General features: G+C 45.2%; 1 protein-coding gene across 1 annotated transcript in view; it reads right to left on the bottom strand.

Moving 5' to 3' along the window:
- Positions 1 to 20,000, bottom strand: part of sipa1 (signal-induced proliferation-associated 1) — a gene marked incomplete at both ends in the record, with an annotated part of 48,022 nt that overhangs the window by 15,888 nt on the left and 12,134 nt on the right. The window contains 8 exons of the mRNA XM_079510842.1: positions 3,793 to 3,886; positions 4,332 to 4,476; positions 5,946 to 6,148; positions 7,909 to 8,041; positions 9,841 to 9,927; positions 11,294 to 11,481; positions 12,303 to 12,537; positions 14,282 to 14,402. Coding sequence (XP_079366968.1) covers positions 3,793 to 3,886; positions 4,332 to 4,476; positions 5,946 to 6,148; positions 7,909 to 8,041; positions 9,841 to 9,927; positions 11,294 to 11,481; positions 12,303 to 12,537; positions 14,282 to 14,402 — 1,206 coding nt within the window. The remainder of the gene's footprint in view (positions 1 to 3,792; positions 3,887 to 4,331; positions 4,477 to 5,945; positions 6,149 to 7,908; positions 8,042 to 9,840; positions 9,928 to 11,293; positions 11,482 to 12,302; positions 12,538 to 14,281; positions 14,403 to 20,000) is intronic.

The following is a 20,000-nucleotide window of genomic DNA, read 5'->3' as shown; positions in this document are numbered from 1 at the left end:
CCTTATACTGTACAGTCAATCAGTACAGCACTTTATACTGTACAGTCAATCAGTGGAGCACCATCTACTGTACAGTCAATCAGTACAGCACCTTATACTGTACAGTCAATCAGTGGAGCACCATCTACTGTACAGTCAATCAGTACAGCACTTTATACTGTACAGTCAATCAGTGGAGCACCATCTACTGTACAGTCAATCAGTACAGCACCTTATACTGTACAGTCAATCAGTACAGCACCTTATACTGTACAGTCAATCAGTACAGCACCTTTTACTGTACAGTCAATCAGTACAGCACCATCTACTGTACAGTCAATCAGTGGAGCACCACATACTGTACAGCCAATCAGTAGCACCTTATACTGTACAGTCAATCAGTACAGCACCTTATACTGTACAGTCAATCAGTGGAGCACCATCTACTGTACAGTCAATCAGTACAGCACCTTATACTGTACAGTCAATCAGTGGAGCACCTTATACTGTACAGTCAATCAGTACAGCACCTTTTACTGTACAGTCAATCAGTACAGCACCATCTACTGTACAGTCAATCAGTGGAGCACCACATACTGTACAGCCAATCAGTAGCACCTTATACTGTACAGTCAATCAGTACAGCACCTTATACTGTACAGTCAATCAGTGGAGCACCATCTACTGTACAGTCAATCAGTACAGCACCTTATACTGTACAGTCAATCAGTGGAGCACCTTATACTGTACAGTCAATCAGTACAGCACCTTATACTGTACAGTCAATCAGTACAGCACCTTATACTGTACAGTCAATCAGTACAGCACCTTTTACTGTACAGTCAATCAGTACAGCACCATCTACTGTACAGTCAATCAGTGGAGCACCACATACTGTACAGCCAATCAGTAGCACCTTATACTGTACAGTCAATCAGTACAGCACCTTATACTGTACAGTCAATCAGTGGAGCACCATCTACTGTACAGTCAATCAGTACAGCACCTTATACTGTACAGTCAATCAGTGGAGCACCATCTACTGTACAGTCAATCAGTACAGCACCTTATACTGTACAGTCAATCAGTACAGCACCTTATACTGTACAGTCCATCAGTACATCACCATCTACTGTACAGTCAATCAGTACAGCACCTTATACTGTACAGTCAATCAGTACAGCACCTTATACTGTACAGTCAATCAGTACAGCACCTTATACTGTACAGCCAATCAGTACAGCACCTTATACTGTACAGTCAATCAGTACAGCACCTTATACTGTACAGTCAATCAGTTGAGCACCATCTACTGTACAGTCAATCAGTGGAGCACCATCTACTGTACAGTCAATCAGTACAGCACCTTATACTGTACAGTCAATCAGTACAGCACCTTATACTGTACAGTCCATCAGTACAGCACCATCTACTGTACAGTCAATCAGTACAGCACTTTATACTGTACAGTCAATCAGTACAGCACCTTAATCTGTACAGTCAATCAGTACAGCACCTTATACTGTACAGTCAATCAGTACAGCACCTTATACTGTACAGTCAATCAATGGAGCACCATCTACTGTACAGTCAATCAGTACAGCATTTTATACTGTACAGTCAATCAGTGGAGCACCATCTACTGTACAGTCAATCAGTACAGCATTTTATACTGTACAGTCAATCAGTACAGCACCATCTACTGTACAGTCAATCAGTGGAGAACCTTATACTGTACAGTCAATCAATGGAGCACCACATACTGTCCAGCCAATCAGTACAGCACCTTATACTGTACAGTCAATCAGTACAGCACCACATACTGTACAGCCAATCAGTACAGCACCTTATACTGTACAGTCAATCAGTGGAGCACCATCTACTGTACAGTCAATCAGTACAGCACTTTATACTGTACAGTCAATCAGTGGAGCACTATCTACTGTACAGTCAATCAGTACAGCACCTTATACTGTACAGTCAATCAGTACAGCACCTTATACTGTACCGTCAATCAGTGGAGCACCATCTACTGTACAGTCAATCAGTACAGCACCTTATACTGTACAGTCAATCAGTGGAGCACCTTATACTGTACAGTCAATCAGTAGCACCTTATACTGTACAGTCAATCAGTACAGCACCATCTACTGTACAGTCAATCAGTAGCACCTTATACTGTACAGTCAATCAGTGGAGCACCACATACTGTACAGCCAATCAGTACAGCACCTTATACTGTACAGTCAATCAGTACAGCACCTTATACTGTACAGTCAATCAGTGGAGCACCATCTACTGTACAGTCAATCAGTACAGCATTTTATACTGTACAGTAAATCAGTGGAGCACCATCTACTGTACAGTCAATCAGTACAGCACCTTATACTGTACAGTCAATCAGTACAGCACCTTATACTGTACAGTCCATCAGTACAGCACCATCTACTGTACAGTCAATCAGTACAGCACTTTATACTGTACAGTCAATCAGTACAGCACCTTATACTGTACAGTCAATCAGTGGAGCACCATCTACTGTACAGTCAATCAGTACAGCACCATCTACTGTACAGTCAATCAGTAGAGCACTTTATACTGTACAGTCAATCAGTACAGCACCTTATACTGTACAGTCAATCAGTACAGCACCTTATACTGTACAGTCAATCAATGGAGCACCATCTACTGTACAGTCAATCAGTACAGCACTTTATACTGTACAGTCAATCAGTGGAGCACCATCTACTGTACATTCAATCAGTGATGTCATCATACAGCACCTTATACTGTACAGTCAATCAGTACAGCACCTTATACTGTACAGTCAATCAGTGGAGCACCATCTACTGTACAGTCAATCAGTACAGCACCTTATACTGTACAGTCAATCAGTACAGCACCTTATACTGTACAGTCAATCAGTACAGCACCTTATACTGTACAGTCAATCAGTGGAGCACCGTCTACTGTACAGTCAATCAGTGATGTCATCATACAGCACCTTATACTGTACAGTCAATCAGTACAGCACCTTAAACTGTACAGTCAATCAGTGGAGCACCATCTACTGTACAGTCAATCAGTACAGCCCCATCTACTGTACAGTCAATCAGTACAGCACCTTATATTGTACAGTCAATCAGTAGCACCTTATACTGTACAGTCAATCAGTAGCACCTTATACTGTACAGTCAATCAGTACAGCACCATCTACTGTACAGTCAATCAGTACAGCACCTTATATTGTACAGTCAATCAGTACAGCACCATCTACTGTACAGTCAATCAGTACAGCACCTTATACTGTACAGTCAATCAGTACAGCACCATCTACTGTACAGTCAATCAGTACAGCACTTTATACTGTACAGTCAATCAGTACAGCACCTTATGCTGTACAGTCAATCAGTGGAGCACCATCTACTGTACAGTCAATCAGTGATGTCATCATACAGCACCTTATACTGTACAGTCAATCTGGAGCACCATCTACTGTACAGTCAATCAGTGATGTCATCATACAGCACCTTATACTGTACAGTCAATCAGTACAGCACCTTCTACTGTACAGTCAATCAGTGATGTCATCATACAGACATACTCTATTATATGGTGGTGTCAGCGTGTCGGCACAGGAAATATATTGTACTGTAAATTGTGTCTGAATAATCCCATAAGGGATGGGCTGCAAAACGCAGTCAGACACTTAAATAACATCATTCATTCATTCATTCATTCATTCATACTCTTGATGATAGAGTTGTGAAGGATATAGAGTATAGAGTATAAAGAGTATAAAGTATAGATTACTTTTGGTAATAGAGTTGTGGAGGCTCAGAGCTCTGGAGTTCCTCTCGGCTCGGTCCAAACACGACGGGCGGGAGGACGACTCACTGGACGAGGCCTGGAGATAGAGAGAGAGACATTCACTTAGACTGGAGAGAGAGAGAGAGAGAGAGAGAGAGAGAGAGAGAGAGAGAGAGAGAGAGAGAGAGAGAGAGAGTGAGAGCGAGGGAGAGAGAGAGAGAGAGAGAGAGAGACAGAGAGAGAGAGAGAGAGAGAGAAAAAGAGAGAGAGAGAGATAGAGAGAGAGGCATTCACTTAGACTGGAGAGAGAGAGAGAGAGAGAGAGAGAGAGAGAGAGAGAGAGGTATTGTTCTTCTGGTTTGAGGGAAAGGAGGTCCTGGTTTAGACATCCTGCCTGAGGACTACAAAACAATGACTACAACATGACGTAACAATGTCATCCTGGCCCCCGGCCTCCTATTGGTGGGTGGGTGTAACCCTGGCCTCCTATTGGTGGGTGGGTGTAACCCTGGCCTCCTATTGGTGGGTGGGTGTCAGCTGACCTGCGTGTCGTCCAGGGTCATCTTGGGCTTGACGGCCAGGATGAGGTCAGGGGTCGCGTCGCTGAGCGCGCCCGAGTTCTGGTAGACGTGGTCTGTCTCCCTCTGGTGGTCTGAAGCCCTCACTGCAACGTTGTCATACACATGGCTGAGGAGAGAGAGAGAGAGACACATTAACATACACATGGCTGAGGAGAGAGAGAGAGAGAGAGAGAGAGAGAGAGAGAGAGAGAGAGACACATTAACATACACATGGCTGAGGAGAGAGAGAGAGAGAGAGAGAGAGAGAGAGAGAGAGAGAGAGAGAGAGAGAGACATTAACATACACATGTCTGAGGAGAGAGAGACATTAACACCCTTCGCGCCATTGCTGTAGATCTAGGTCAATTGAAGCCTATTATTTAATACTACGCTTACCGCCATTGGCGTAGATCAATGGTAATTGCGCTTTTATAGCACTTTCGATCGATCAAGTCATAATGCTACTTGCTGTTGTTGTCATGACAATGGGTCGCTCATCTTAGATCGACCTCGCCATAATAATCCATTCTATCTGTTTCTTTCAATCGCCTGTATCTCCTATTCCTTGTCCCAGATGGCATTTTTGGTCAAAACAAGGTTTATTTGACGGCACAGAGCCGGCGATGTGGAGCTCTCCAGTGCCCCGGTATAGATCCGTTTGGTAAACAAGGTCTGTCCAGGACCCGTTCCACTTACTTACTTATAAAGACAGAACGCTGGCTGCGCCAGGCTACCCGCCCCTCTAGACCAGAAAGCACGCTGGCTGGGCCAGGCTACCCGCCCCTCTAGACCAGAAAGCACGCTGGCTGGGCCAGGCTACCCGCCCCTCTAGACCAGAAAGCATGCTGGCTGGGCCAGGCTACCCGCCCCTCTAGACCAGAAAGCATGCTGGCTGGGCCAGGCTACCCGCCCCTCTAGACCAGAAAGCACGCTGGCTGGGCCAGGATACCCGCCCCTCTAGACCAGAAAGCATGCTGGCTGGGCCAGGCTACCCGCTCCTCTAGACCAGAAAGCACGCTGGCTGGGCCAGGCTACCCGCCCCTCTAGACCAGAAAGCACGCTGGCTGGGCCAGGCTACCCGCCCCTCTAGACCAGAAAGCACGCTGGCTGGGCCAGGCTACCCGCCCCTCTAGACCAGAAAGCACGCTGGCTGGGCCAGGCTACCCGCCCATCTAGACCAGAAAGCACGCTGGCTGGGCCAGGCTACCCGCCCCTCTAGACCAGAAAGCACGCTGGCTGGGCCAGGCTACCCGCCCCTCTAGACCAGAAAGCACGCTGGCTGGGCCAGGCTACCCGCCCATCTAGACCAGAAAGCACGCTGGCTGGGCCAGGCTACCCGCCCCTCTAGACCAGAAAGCACGCTGGCTGGGCCAGGCTACCCGCCCCTCTAGACCAGAAAGCACGCTGGCTGGGCCAGGCTACCCGCCCCTCTAGACCAGAAAGCACGCTGGCTGGGCCAAGCTACCCGCCCCTCTAGACCAGGGGCAGACTGGCTGGGCCAGGCTACAGAGACATTGACTTAATCCCAGCCAATGGACGTATATTGCGTTGTCACTGGTTTGTGAGTTGTGTAATTGGCTGAAGGTGTTTACGTACTCTAAATGCGAGTCGTCTAATTGGCTGAAGTTCTGCTGCTGCCTCTCCAGCGAACAGCTGCGCGTCATGTGATCATGGTGGGCGGGGTCATCGGGGGGGTGGTCCTGCAGGCTGGTCGCCCGTAGCAACGGCAGGCTGGGCGGAGCCAGCAGAGCCACGCCCACCTCGCCATCAGGCTGGTCACCAGCGTCCAGACACGATATCTGAGAAGAAGAGAAGATAATTTAAGAAAATTTAAGATAAGATACAATTAACAATTTAGGCATTTAGCAGACACTCTAATCCAGAGCGAATCACCATCGATCTGAATGGTCACGATAATCCAAACCATCAATCACTTCGTATCATTCCCAGCTGATCCTGCAGCCTTGTAGCTGATCTGGGGAAGGGGAGCGCTTGATTGCCTTACACACGCTGGCCGTGCGGGCGTGTGTAAGCACCGCCCGCACTCATATGACTGTGAATGTGTGGCTCCAGGCAGCCCCGTAAAGACATCAAGCGCTATTCTCCCGTCACATAGCCTACTTGCCGAGCAAAACAAGGAAGTGATGTGGCTCCCTCTGGTGGGCGCAAAGCGTAGCTACTATTGTGAATTTAACACTCTAACCGCTAGCATTTATTGAAAAATTGGGATCTAATTCACGCCAGCATTTTTTCCAGTTGAGTTCTTATTTTGAAAAGCCACATTTCCGGTCCGCCGGAAGTCAACATAACATAGGAAGCTGAACGGAGCCTGGACAGGCCTTGTTTACAATATGAATCCAAACCGGGGCACTGGAGGCCTCCACATCGTCGGCTCTGTGCCGTCAAATAAACGCTGTTTTGACCAAAAATGCCACCTGGGACAAGGAATAGGAGATACAGGCGATTGAAAGAAACGGATATAATGGACTATTATGGCGAGCTCGATCTAAGATGGGCGATCCATTGTCATGACAACAACAGGTAGCTACCCGATGCTAACGTAAGTAGCATTATGGCTCGATCGATCGAATGCACTATAAAAGCGCAATTGCCATTGATCTACGCCAATGGCGTTAAGCGTAGTATTAAAAAATAGGCTTTGACTGTTAATAGTTTTATGAGGTTCCGCTGCGCGTCGGGTCTGCCTACGCCTCTCAGACCCTCCGATGCGCGTCGGGTCTGCCTACGCCTCTCAGACCCTCCGCTGCGCGTCGGTTCTGCCTACACCTCTCAGACATTATAAAACACACGGTAACGTCTCGGGTCTGCCTACACCTCTCAGACATTATAAAACACACGGTAACGCGTCGGGTCTGCCTACACCTCTCAGACATTATAAAACACACGGTAACGCGTCGGGTCTTCCTACGCCTCTCAGACATTATAAAACACACGGTAACGTGTCGGGTCTGCCTACGCCTCTCAGACATTATAAAACACACGGTAACGCGTCGGGTCTGCCTACACCTCTCAGACATTATAAAACACACGGTAACGCGTCGGGTCTGCCTACACCTCTCAGACATTATAAAACACACGGTAACGCGTCGGGTCTGTCTACGCCTCTCAGACATTATAAAACACACGGTAACGCGTCGGGTCTGCCTACACCTCTCAGACATTATAAAAGTCATTATAAAATTCACGGTAACCTGAGACCTCTTGTGGCTTATTGCTTTAATCTACAAGCTCGTAGCGCGGCTGGCACTGCCATTTTTGAAAAAAATCATAAAATGTGTCTCAAATCTTTGAATATTATATTCTTTCAGAGCGAACGTTTTTAACTCAAATCTTTGCTTCTGGGAGTGGGAGGTCCCTGGAACAACATATTTTCAGATGGGGATCGGCAGCCAATTACAGATAATTCTGGGGTTCCTTGACACGAAATAGTTTGAGAACCACTGATATAGAAACTGTCAGGATTTAGAAGACATTTTGTAGAATCTGTTCTCAGGTCTAAATTAAGCACCTGCTTCTCTTCCTCTTCCTCCTCTTCCTCCTCCTCTTCCTCCTCCTCCTCTTCCTCCTCCCTGTCGTCGAGGACCCAGGCCTCTCCAGACTCAACCTCTCCACAGTCTCCAGGCTTTTGTTCCGCGTCCGCGATGGCTTTGTGGTAGAGCTCGGAGAAACTCCTGTATAAACACAACCACAGAAACTATAGGTCACAACAAGCAGATGAACTCCTGTATAGGTCACAACAAGCAGATGAACTCCTGCATAGGTCACAACAAGCAGATGAACTCCTGTATAGGTCACAACAAGCAGATGAACTCCTGTATAGGTCACAACAACACATTACAGCTCAGAGGAACTCCTGTATAGGTCACAACAAGCAGATGAACTCCTGCATAGGTCACAACAAGCAGATGAACTCCTGTATAGGTCACAACAAGCAGATGAACTCCTGTATAGGTCACAACAACACATTACAGCTCAGAGGAACTCCTGTATAGGTCACAACAAGCAGAGGAACTCCTGTATAGGTCACAACAAGCAGATGAACTCCTGTATAGGTCACAACAAGCAGATGAACTCCTGTATAGGTCACAACAACACATTACAGCTCAGAGGAACTCCTGTATAGGTCACAACAAGCAGAGGAACTCCTGTATAGGTCACAACAACCACAGAAACTCCTGTATAGGTCACAACAACCACATAAACTCCTGTATAGGTCACAACAACACATTACAGCTCAGAGGAACTCCTGTATAGCTCACAACAACACATTACTTTGGAATGTTGCCACTACTGTTGGAGCAGCCATAAAATACACAGGTTCATCTCTACTGTTTGAGCAGCCATAAACTACACAGGTTCATCTCTACTGTTGGAGCAGCCATAAACTACACAGGTTCATCTCTACTGTTGGAGCAGCCATAAACTACACAGGTTCATCTCTACTGTTGGAGCAGCCATATAAACTACACAGGTTCATCTCTACTGTTGGAGCAGCCATAAACTACACAGGTTCATCTCTACTGTTGGAGCAGCCATAAACTACACAGGTTCATCTCTACTGTTGGAGCAGCCATAAACTACACAGGTTCATCTCTACTGTTTGAGCAGCCATAAACTACACAGGTTCATCTCTACTGTTGGAGCAGCCATAAACTACACAGGTTCATCTCTACTGTTTGAGCAGCCATAAACTACACAGGTTCATCTCTACTGTTGGAGCATCCATAAACTACACAGGTTCATCTCTACTGTTGGAGCAGCCATAAACTACACAGGTTCATCTCTACTGTTGGAGCATCCATAACTACACAGGTTCATCTCTACTGTTGGAGCAGCCATAAACTACACAGGTTCATCTCTACTGTTGGAGCATCCATAACTACACAGGTTCATCTCTACTGTTGGAGCAGCCATAAACTACACACGTTCATCTCTACTGTTGGAGCAGCCATAAACTACACAGGTTCATCTCTACTGTTGGAGCAGCCATAAACTACACAGGTTCATCTCTACTGTTGGAGCAGCCATAAACTACACAGGTTCATCTCGATGTTCTGGGAATCTTTGTAATGTTAGTGTTAGTAAAAAGCAGGTGAAAGAGTAACATTTGAGGCAGACTAACATCAGTCACTCTACAGTTCACTGTAGTAGAAGAGGTGCCAATTATTTCAGACATGCTCTAGTATGTGAAGAGTCTGCCTGTGATATTAACTCACTTTGGAGAAAAAAGAAAACAAAAGTTTTTCTCCTCTGGTGAAAAGCTGGAGTTTGCGCGATGGCAGGCTCTCAGTCAAATCTGATCACATAATAGCAGTCCAAGGTCGTGCTCTGTGAGTACGACCTTTGTGTACTATTATGTTGAAACACTGGGCAGGGTGAGAAGCCCTGGTCCAGTAGTTTCTAGCCTCGGAAACTTAAAACTAGACATTTTTATTTCCAGGGAGAACAAAACAAGCAGTTTCTAACTGACCTGCGAGGTTTTCCGTTCTCGTCGGGTGGGATGACGGTGATGTGGATCTTGTGGGCGGTCCTTAGCAGGCGACTCCTCTCGTCGGGGCTGAGGGGGAGGATACAACCAGTGACATCATCAGTGACATCATTATATAACTGACCTATTACAATGCTCCTCTCGCCTGGGCTGAGGGGGAACCAGAGACATGTTTATTTACCGTTTAAAACGCAGCCATTTCAATTATCAGACACTCTTAACCCATTCTCGGCAGGATCACCCCTTTTGGTGTTTTAAGCATTATGTTATACTTTAGCTGTTGAAAAATAGCAGATCAACAAGCTCGTAGCGTGGCACCGAGTATATATATATATATATATATATATATATATATATATATATGTGACTATACCGCTGCATTGTCTGTAAGGAAGACAAAGACACATTAGTTTTACTCTCATGTACCTGTTACACAAGATGGATCAATAAAGTCCAACCTTGAACCTTAAGGAAGCTAAGAACCTAACAGTAGAATATATATATAATGAAACTATGAGTATTCACTATAGGCCTATAGTGCTTTGTCTACATAAAATGATATCTAAGTTACATAACTTGAGTCTTTGCATTTGCCTGTAAGGTCGTCGAGGCTAGGGGAGGGGCTACAGGCTGAGATGGAGTTTTTCAGACTACGGTGGAAGATTGGGAGTGAGTCTGTAGTTTCTGACTGCAATGGGAAGTTCATTCCATAGTTTAGATTGGAAGTGAGTCTGTAGTTCTTCTGACTGCAATGGGAAGTTCATTCCATAGTTTAGATTGGGAGTGAGTCTGTAGTTCTTCTGACTGCAATGGGAAGTTCATTCCATAGTTTAGATTGGGAGTGAGTCTGTAGTTCTGACTGCAATGGGAAGTTCATTCCATAGTTTAGATTGGGAGTGAGTCTGTAGTTCTGACTGTAATGGGAAGTTCATTCCATAGTTTAGATTGGGAGTGAGTCTGCAGTTCTGACTGCAATGGGAAGTTCATTCCTTAGTTTAGATTGGGAGTGAGTCTGCAGTTCTGACTGCAATGGGAAGTTCATTCCATAGTTTAGATTGGGAGTGAGTCTGTAGTTCTGACTGCAATGGGAAGTTCATTCCATAGTTTAGATTGGGAGTGAGTCTGTAGTTCTGACTGTAATGGGAAGTTCATTCCATAGTTTAGATTGGGAGTGAGTCTGTAGTTCTGACTGCAATGGGAAGTTCATTCCATAGTTTAGATTGGGAGTGAGTCTGTAGTTCTGACTGCAATGGGAAGTTCATTCCATAGTTTAGATGACCTGCGGCCACAGCTGTGCGTGCTACCTGAGGTGTACCAGGCCCAGCCCACACAGCCTAACGACCCGCGCCCACAGCTGTGGGTGTGTGTGTGTGTGTGTGTGTGTGTGTGTGTGTGTGCGTGCGCGTTGTGTGTGTGTGTGTGTGTGTGTGTGTACCTGAGGTGTACCAGGCCCAGCCCACACAGCCTAACGACCCGCGCCCACAGCTGCAGTCCTCCGCTCTCAGCGTAGCAGAACCTCTGCAGCTCCGTCACAAAGCCCTCCTCGCTCATCAGGAAGCCGGGCTGACCAACCCCATCACGGAGAGGAGTCACCTCCAGGGCCTCACAGCCGCGTGTCACCAGCTGTTAACCATAAGATATTATGATGTCATGATGATGTCATGATGCCCCACCCCGTCACGGAGCGGGGTCACCTCTAAGGCCTCGCAGCCCCGTGTCACCAGCTGTTAACGAGGACATAATCATTAACACCTTGATTGCCCGGGGTTATTTAATCCATTAAATCCCAGCGATTTATAGCAGCGGAGCACCACATCCGGATGTTATCCCGGATGTGGCTGTAGCAGCTAAAAATGTAGCCAAAACACTCTTGAGGCGATCGACAACAACGGGAGGTATGATTAAATCTAACGCGACTAGCGACTGAACCGCGGAGGGCCGTCTAACACAGGATCTTTGCTTAGAATTAGACGGGATAATTTAGATCAAGAGTTATTAACGTTTTAAGATTTTCGTTCTCGTCGGCAAAACAGGGGGGGAACATTTTCGTTGACGTCCCACTGTTGCGCAACATCGAATGTTGCGCAACAGACGCTGACGCTCCCAGGCTGTGGAGCGATGCGATCGGTTTTGATATCAATAACCTCCATCCTATTAATCAATCTCCCTCTAGGGCATAATTAATAGGACGGAGACCTCCGTCTGGGGCCCTTAACTCATTCTGGGCGGGAACCCCTTTTGGTGTTTTAAGCATCATGTTATACTCATACTCTCTGCCACACGCGCGCGCACGCACACACACACACACACACACACACACACACACACACACACACACACACACACACACACACACACACACACACACACACACACACACACACACACACACACACACACACACACACACACACACACACACACACACACACACACACCCGTACCTCCAGTCTGGTGACCACCTCCCGGACCTCCTCCGCCTGGCTGTCCGTCACAGTGATCGACACAGAGTCTCCTTTCTCGTAGAAGATGTCCAGTGACGGAGGCCCCGCCTCCTTGGTGTCCGTCACAGCCTTCCATCCAATGACGTCGCGGCAGGAGCAGTTGAACACCACCCTCTTGGTGTAGCGCTCGATGAGCACTACCGACTCAGCGGACACAGCCAGGAGGCACGGGAGGCTGGGGATCGAACCGACACACACACACACCGCTTTATAAAGGGACAGGAGGATGGGGATCGAACCGAACACACCGCTTTATAAAGGGACAGGAGGCTGGGGATCGAACCGACACACACCGCTTTATAAAGGGACAGGAGGCTGGGGATCGAACCGACACACACCGCTTTATAAATGGACAGGAGGCTGGGGATCGAACCGAACACACCGCTTTATAAAGGGAGAGGAGGCTGGGGATCGAACCGAACACACCGCTTTATAAAGGGAGAGGAGGCTGGGGATCGAACCGAACACACCGCTTTATAAAGGGACAGGAGGCTGGGGATCGAACCGAACACACCGCTTTATAAAAGGACGGGAGGCTGGGGATCGAACCGAACACACCGCTTTATAAAGGGACAGGAGGCTGGGGATCGAACCGAACACACACACCGTTTTATAAAGGGACAGGAGGCTGGGGATCGAACCGACACACCGCTTTATAAAGGGACAGGAGGCTGGGGATCGAACCGAACACACCGCTTTATAAGGGGACAGGAGGTTGGGGATCGAACCGACACACACACACCGCTTTATAAAGGGACGGGAGGCTGGGGATCGAACCGATACACACCGCTTTATAAAGGGACAGGAGGCTGGGGATCGAACCGACACACCGCTTTATAAAGGGACGGGAGGCTGGGGATCGAACCGAACACACCGCTTTATAAAGGGACAGGAGGCTGGGGATCGAACCGAACACACCGCTTTATAAAGGGACAGGAGGCTGGGGATCGAACCGACACACACCGCTTTATAAAGGGAGAGGAGGCTGGGGATTGAACCGACACACACCGCTTTATAAAGGGACGGGAGGCTGGGGATCGAACCGACACACACACCGCTTTATAAAGGGACAGGAGGCTGGGGATCGAACCAATACATTAACATAGAACTTAGTGGAGGAGTCTAGAAATACATTAACATAGAACTTAGTGGAGGAGTCTAGAAATACATTAACATAGAACTTAGTGGAGTCTAGAAATGCATTAACATAGAACTTAGTGGAGTCTAGAAATACATTAACATAGAACTTAGTGGAGTCTAGAAATACATTAACATAGAACTTAGTGGAGGAGTCTAGAAATGCATTAACATAGAACTTAGTGGAGGAGTCTAGAAATACATTAACATAGAACTTAGTGGAGTCTAGAAATACATTAACATAGAACTTAGTGGAGGAGTCTAGAAATGCATTAACATAGAACTTAGTGGAGTCTAGAAATACATTAACATAGAACTTAGTGGAGTCTAGAAATACATTAACATAGAACTTAGTGGAGGAGTCTAGAAATGCATTAACATAGAACTTAGTGGAGGAGTCTAGAAATACATTAACATAGAACTTAGTGGAGTCTAGAAATACATTAACATAGAACTTAGTGCTTTATAAAGGGACAGATGGCTGGGGATCGAAACGACACACACCGCTTTATAAAAGGACAGGAGGCTGGGGATCGAACCGACACACACACACCGCTTTATAAAGGGACAGGAGGCTGGGGATCGAACCGACACACACCGCTTTATAAAGGGACGGGAGGCTGGGGATCGAACCGACACACACACCGCTTTATAAAGGGACAGGAGGCTGGGGATCGAACCGAACACACCGCTTTATAAAGGGACAGGAGGCTGGGGATCGAACCGACACACACCGCTTTATAAAGGTCTATGGTCACATATTGACCAATCAGAAGCCTCACCTGTGTGACGTCACCGCCCACACGAGGGCGCCGGCGCTGTGAAGCTCCGCCCCCTTGGCGGCCTTCTGCTTGTCCTTCCGTTTCCCGCCAAGAGAGAGCAGCGGGAACTTAGTGGAGGAGTCTAGAAATACATTAACATAGAACTTAGTGGAGTCTAGAAATACATTAACATAGAACTTAGTGGAGTCTAGAAATACATTAACATAGAACTCAGTGGAGGAGTCTAGAAATACATTAACATAGAACTTGTGTGTGTGCGTGTGCGTGTGTGTGAGAGTGTGAGTGTGTGTATGTGTGTGTGTGTGAGTGTGTGTGTGTGTGTCTGTGAGTGTGTGCGTGTGCGTGTGTGTGTGTGTGTGAGTGTGTGTGCGTGTGTGTGTGTGTGTGAGTGTGTGTAACCATGGTTTCCATACGTTTTTTGTCGTATTGCAGTTGTTCATGTCCCAAAATCGAGGGCGAGGCTTGATTTCGTAGGGCGTGGCCAGATTGATTTCGTAGGGCGTGGCCAGATTGATTTCATAGGGCGTGGCCAGATTGATTTCGTAGGGTGTGGCCAGATTGATTTCGTAGGGCGTGGCCAGATTGATTTCGTAGGGCGTGGCCAGATTGATTTCGTAGGGCGTGGCCAGATTGATTTCAGCCGTCACATTTATCAACACTAGGAACCAAATGAAACAAGGCAAACCCCCACGCTGGAATTTAAAGCGCAAAAAACACTGTTAAAAGTGTTTTTAATATTTAATATCATATTGTCTATGTACCTCAAAGTTATTTCTAATGGTTTGAGACTCAATCACCCTCTGATATAACCAGGCCTTGTCATTTCTTTCTGGACTTTGAAAGCAGTTTTAGCTGCAGTACCACAATGTCCTGAGTTGGTGGGGGCGCTGATATGCAGATTATTTAATATTTGAGTCATTATAATACTGATGCTAGATGAAACCAGGTTTGTTTCCATTCCATGCCAGCTTGGAAAATCAACAATTCCAACAAAGTGGAAATGCAAATTTGGAACTGAAGAGGAGGAATTATATAAAGTAGGGTGACATTGATGACATCACGATGAGGACAAAATCAGTTGAGCTGTTCCTGAGAGCAATTTCCATTAAAGCACACCAAATTGGTTATTTGTGGGGATAGAAAACACATATGGGAGCCCCAAAAACACAAAGGTTGAGTTTTATGTTATAGGTCCTTTAAGTCAGAACTTACATTCCATTGATCAATGAGAGCCTTAGTCTATTTGGTCAGACTGTGCCATTCATTGTCAATGGGAATATAATGTTTGCGTCTCATATAAGAAGTAATTTCTATAACATCGGCTCATCTTATAGTGGTCCAAGAAATAAACAAACTGTCTCTGCGAAATTGTCGTGGAGGTGACTCTGTATCGTTATATTGTCGTGGAGGTGTCTCTGTATCGTTATATTGTCGTGGAGGCGTCTCTGTATCGTTATATTGTCAGGGAGGTGTCTCTGTATCGTTATATTGTCGTGGAGGCGTGTGTGTGCGTCTCTGTATCGTTATATTGTCGTGGAGGTGTCTCTGTATCGTTATATTGTCGTGGAGGCGTCTTTGTATCGTTATAGTGTCGTGGAGGCGTCTCTGTATCGTTATATTGTCGTGGAGGCGTCTCTGTATCGTTATATTGTCGTGGAGGCATCTCTGTATCGTTATATTGTTGTGGAGGCGTCTCTGTATCGTTATATTGTCGTGGTGTCTCTGTATCGTTATATTGTCGTGGAGGTGTCTCTGTATCGTTGCATTGTCGTGGAGGTGTCTCTGTATCGTTTCCGACAGTCAGTCACTCATATTTAACACAGTCTGTTCATGGCGACATGTGACATCATGTCTACGTCACACGTAGGCCCGCTAACCTATATAAAAGCTGACCCACAGTCATTCATTCAAGGTATTCAGGACTGCATTCTTTTACAGGGAGAAAGTTATAAACTACTGTGTGAAATGCTTCGTTGGACGGTGCACCTAAAAGGGCTTCCAGAGACACCGTATGATGCTGCTGTAGCAGTGGACCACAAAGTGTACTGCTTTATAGGAGACTTTATCGAGTCCGAGCGTCGGACTGAAGTGCATGTCTTCAACACAGTGTCTTTATGCTGGACCAAGTTACCCCCAGAGACACCAGGAAGAGGACAACGCCCCCTTGAGGTTCACCCCATGAACACCAGCCGCACAGCTGTGCTGATCGACCCTTTCATCTACATCTGGGGGGGAAGGATTGACACAGGGGAATACAGCAAGGTTCTTTATGCTTTTGATGTTGACGACCACAGAATGCTCACACCCAAGATTTCTGGGACTTTTCCAGAGGGGAGGTACGGCCACTCAGCCTGTGTTGTTGGGAAGGTCATGTTTATCTATGGAGGAAACAATGGATACACTGATGACATCTACAAGTTGGACACCACCATGATGGCCTGGACTTTAATTAACCCCGGAGGAACTCCACCTCCTGCCTCAGAATGTCATTCTGCCACCATCATGGGGACAAAGATGTTTGTATTTGGGGGCTGGTTGGGGGAGTGCTATAACACCATCAGAGTGTTTGACACAGAGACGAACCAATGGATGAACACACCTTCTGCACAGCCTCTTCCAGAAGGACGCTACGGTCATTCAGCCTTTTCCTACAATGGAGATCTGTACATATTTGGTGGCAGGACCCAAAACGAGGCCTTAAATGATGTGTGGAAATTCAGTCCAGCGACCTTCACCTGGAAGAAGGTTGAGTCCAAAGGGAATGTTCCATGTTTAAGAACAAACCGGAGTCACATGGGATTCTGTTGCATGGTGGGAGATCGGATCATCCTCTTTGGAGGACGTAGATTATACAACACAGTCAATGATGACCTGTATGTCTTAGACTTGAGTGCTAGTCTGAAGACCTTATGCAAGCTGGCAGTTATTCAGTACGGTCTGGATCAGTCTGAACTCCCACACAACATCAGGTGGGAACTGGCAGCCATGACTACCAACAGCCAATATAGTAGGGGGTAATACCGTCATGAAATGGCTAAAATCGTTACGCGGTGGATAAAAGCACCACATTTGGTACACGCACTCTTTAGGGTGTATCTCACCATCTCAGAAGGGGTGCCCACATTTTTAAACACATTAAAGGCTTTTTTTAGGGGAAAATCCAAAATGGCCGCCAGAAATGACCTATTATACCTAAAGGTGATATAATTCTGAATTTTTTACTGATTGTGCCAAGTATAACCTTCACATTTATAGTTATTAGACTAATATTAAAAGATTTGGCAAAAAGAACCCCTGACAAATGTCTTAAATATGTTTTAAACAACTTTAAATGCCAAAAATTGACTTAAAAACCACTCGGAATGAGATGACCTTCCACATTAATCCCTTTCTGAGTGATATATTGTCAATGCCAAAAATATATAATTGTTTTTAAAAACTTTTAAAAGACCATATGAATGATTACCAATAGATAATATATTGTAAAAATCTTCATATGACCAGAGATAAGCCCTCTATTGGGGCACAACTCCTATCGTCAAAAAATAGGATGATTTAGGTCATCCTAAATCATCCTAGAAGGGGTGCCCAAAAAAATCTTTAACAGGAAGTGAGTTATGTAAAAGATTCAAAATGGCCACCTAAACTGTTGACAGTTTACTCAAAAGACACCAAAGTAATCTCCAAAAAGCATACAATTTGGCACACATGTCCCTTGGGTCACCCCAAGACATCCTAGAAGGGGTGCCAAAAACAATCATGAACAGGAAGTGAATTATTGACAAAATTGAAAATGGCCGCCTACAGTGTTATTGGTGATTGGCTCAAAAAGCCTATAGAATCTCATAGAAGCATACAATTCAGCACGTATGTCCCTTGCATCATCCTAAGACATCCTAGAAGGGGTGCCCAAAGGAATCCGAAACAGAAAGTGAGTTATTGACTAAATTTAAAATGGCCGCTTACCCTACACTGTTGACAGATGAAAAGTGAGTGTTTTGCTAAATTCAAAATAACCGCCTAAAGCAGAGACATCATAAAAGCGTATAGTGCTCGTTCCTAAAAGGGATTATTTGTTTGTTTGCATTTGTTTATTAAACCTTTTAGGAAGGGGCCATGTTGAAGAAATTCTAAATGGCTGTTTAAACTGTTGACAACTGCAGTCTGTATAACCTGGTACATTTACACTACATCATCATATTTATTTATTTTTCTTTACTTTACTCTTTGAATCTTCTTTATTCATCTAACTGCATATCTTTATCTATTTTACTCAGCATCTTTATCTTACTCTGAATATTGTTATTTTACTCTCTCCATACAAGCAACACATATTGTACATGCACTCTTTAGGGTGTATCTCATCATCTTAGAAGGGGTGCCCATTAAAGGCTTTTTTTAAAGGAAAGGAAAGGAAAAATCCAAAATGACCTATTACCAAAATTACCTATTATTTCTAAAGGTGATACATGTTGAAGAAATAAGAAGAAATTCTAAATGGATGTTTAAACTGTTGACAACTGCAGAATGTATAACCTGGCGTATTATGTTTAAATTTACACTACATCAGCATATTTATTTCCTTTTCTTTACTTTACTCTTTGAATCTTTATTCATCTAACTCTACTCAGCATCTTATGTTACTCTGCATATTGTTATTTTACTCTCTGCATCTTAGTTATTTTGCCCTCATCTTGTTGCTTATGTTGGACTCTATCTTCTTATTTATTTTCTTCTAGCAACTGTGTGCCATTTCGCAACTACCAGCACATTGACATAATGCTGTGCAAGGTAACCCAGCATCCTGGCACCGTCTTTCTCGAACAAAGAGGCAGCCTCTGGCAAGAGTGTGAATAAAAGTGTCCACAAATCAGCAACTTTAATCCGTCCATATTTCAGACCAAAAGCCAGATTGGTAAACTGCTCAATCTGAATGTTGTAGCAGTGCAGCTTGTGTGGGAGGAATGTTTTCCATTGAGAGACATTTTTGAGCAAACAGGTCCTTCCTTAGATCATTAACATTTTCAATGTCAGTTGTCTTGCCATACAGAACCATCAGTTTTCTTATCACATGCTTTAGGTGGCCATTTTCAATTCAGTAAATAACTCACAATAGCCCACTATTTTGGGGACCCCTTCTAGGATGTTTTAGGATAACCCAAGGGACATGTGTGCCAAATTTCATGCTTTTATGAGATTATTTAGTTGTCTTTTGAGTAAATCGACAACATTGTAGGTGGCCATTTTCAATTTAGTCAATAACTCACTTCCTGTATCAGATTATTTGTGGTACCTCTTCTAGGATGTTTTAGGATGACCCAAGGGACACGTGTACCAAATATTATGGTTTTTGGAGATTCTTAGTGTCTTTTGAGTCAATCGCCAACAATCTAGGCGGCCATTTTCAATTTTGTCAATAACTTACTTCCTGTTTCAGATTTCTTTGGGCACCCCTTCTAGGATGTCTTAGGATGACCAAAGGGACATGTGTATCAAATATTATGGTTTTTGGAGATTCTTTTGTTGTCTTTTGAGTCAACTGTCAACAGTTTAGGTGGCCATTTTCTATTTTGTCAATAACTCACTTCCTGTTTAAGATTTTTTTGGGCACCCCTTCTAGGATGTCTTAGGATGACCCAAGGGACATGTGTACCAAATATTATGGTTTTTGGAGATTCTCTTGTTGTCTTTTGAGTCAACTGTCAACAGTTTAGGTGGC

This window comes from Electrona antarctica (assembly GCF_951216825.1).
Source record: "Electrona antarctica genome assembly, chromosome: 9".
NCBI lineage: Eukaryota > Metazoa > Chordata > Actinopteri > Myctophiformes > Myctophidae > Electrona > Electrona antarctica.
The sequence above is the reverse complement of the archived record's forward strand: the minus strand, read 5'-3'. Positions and strand labels throughout refer to the sequence as shown.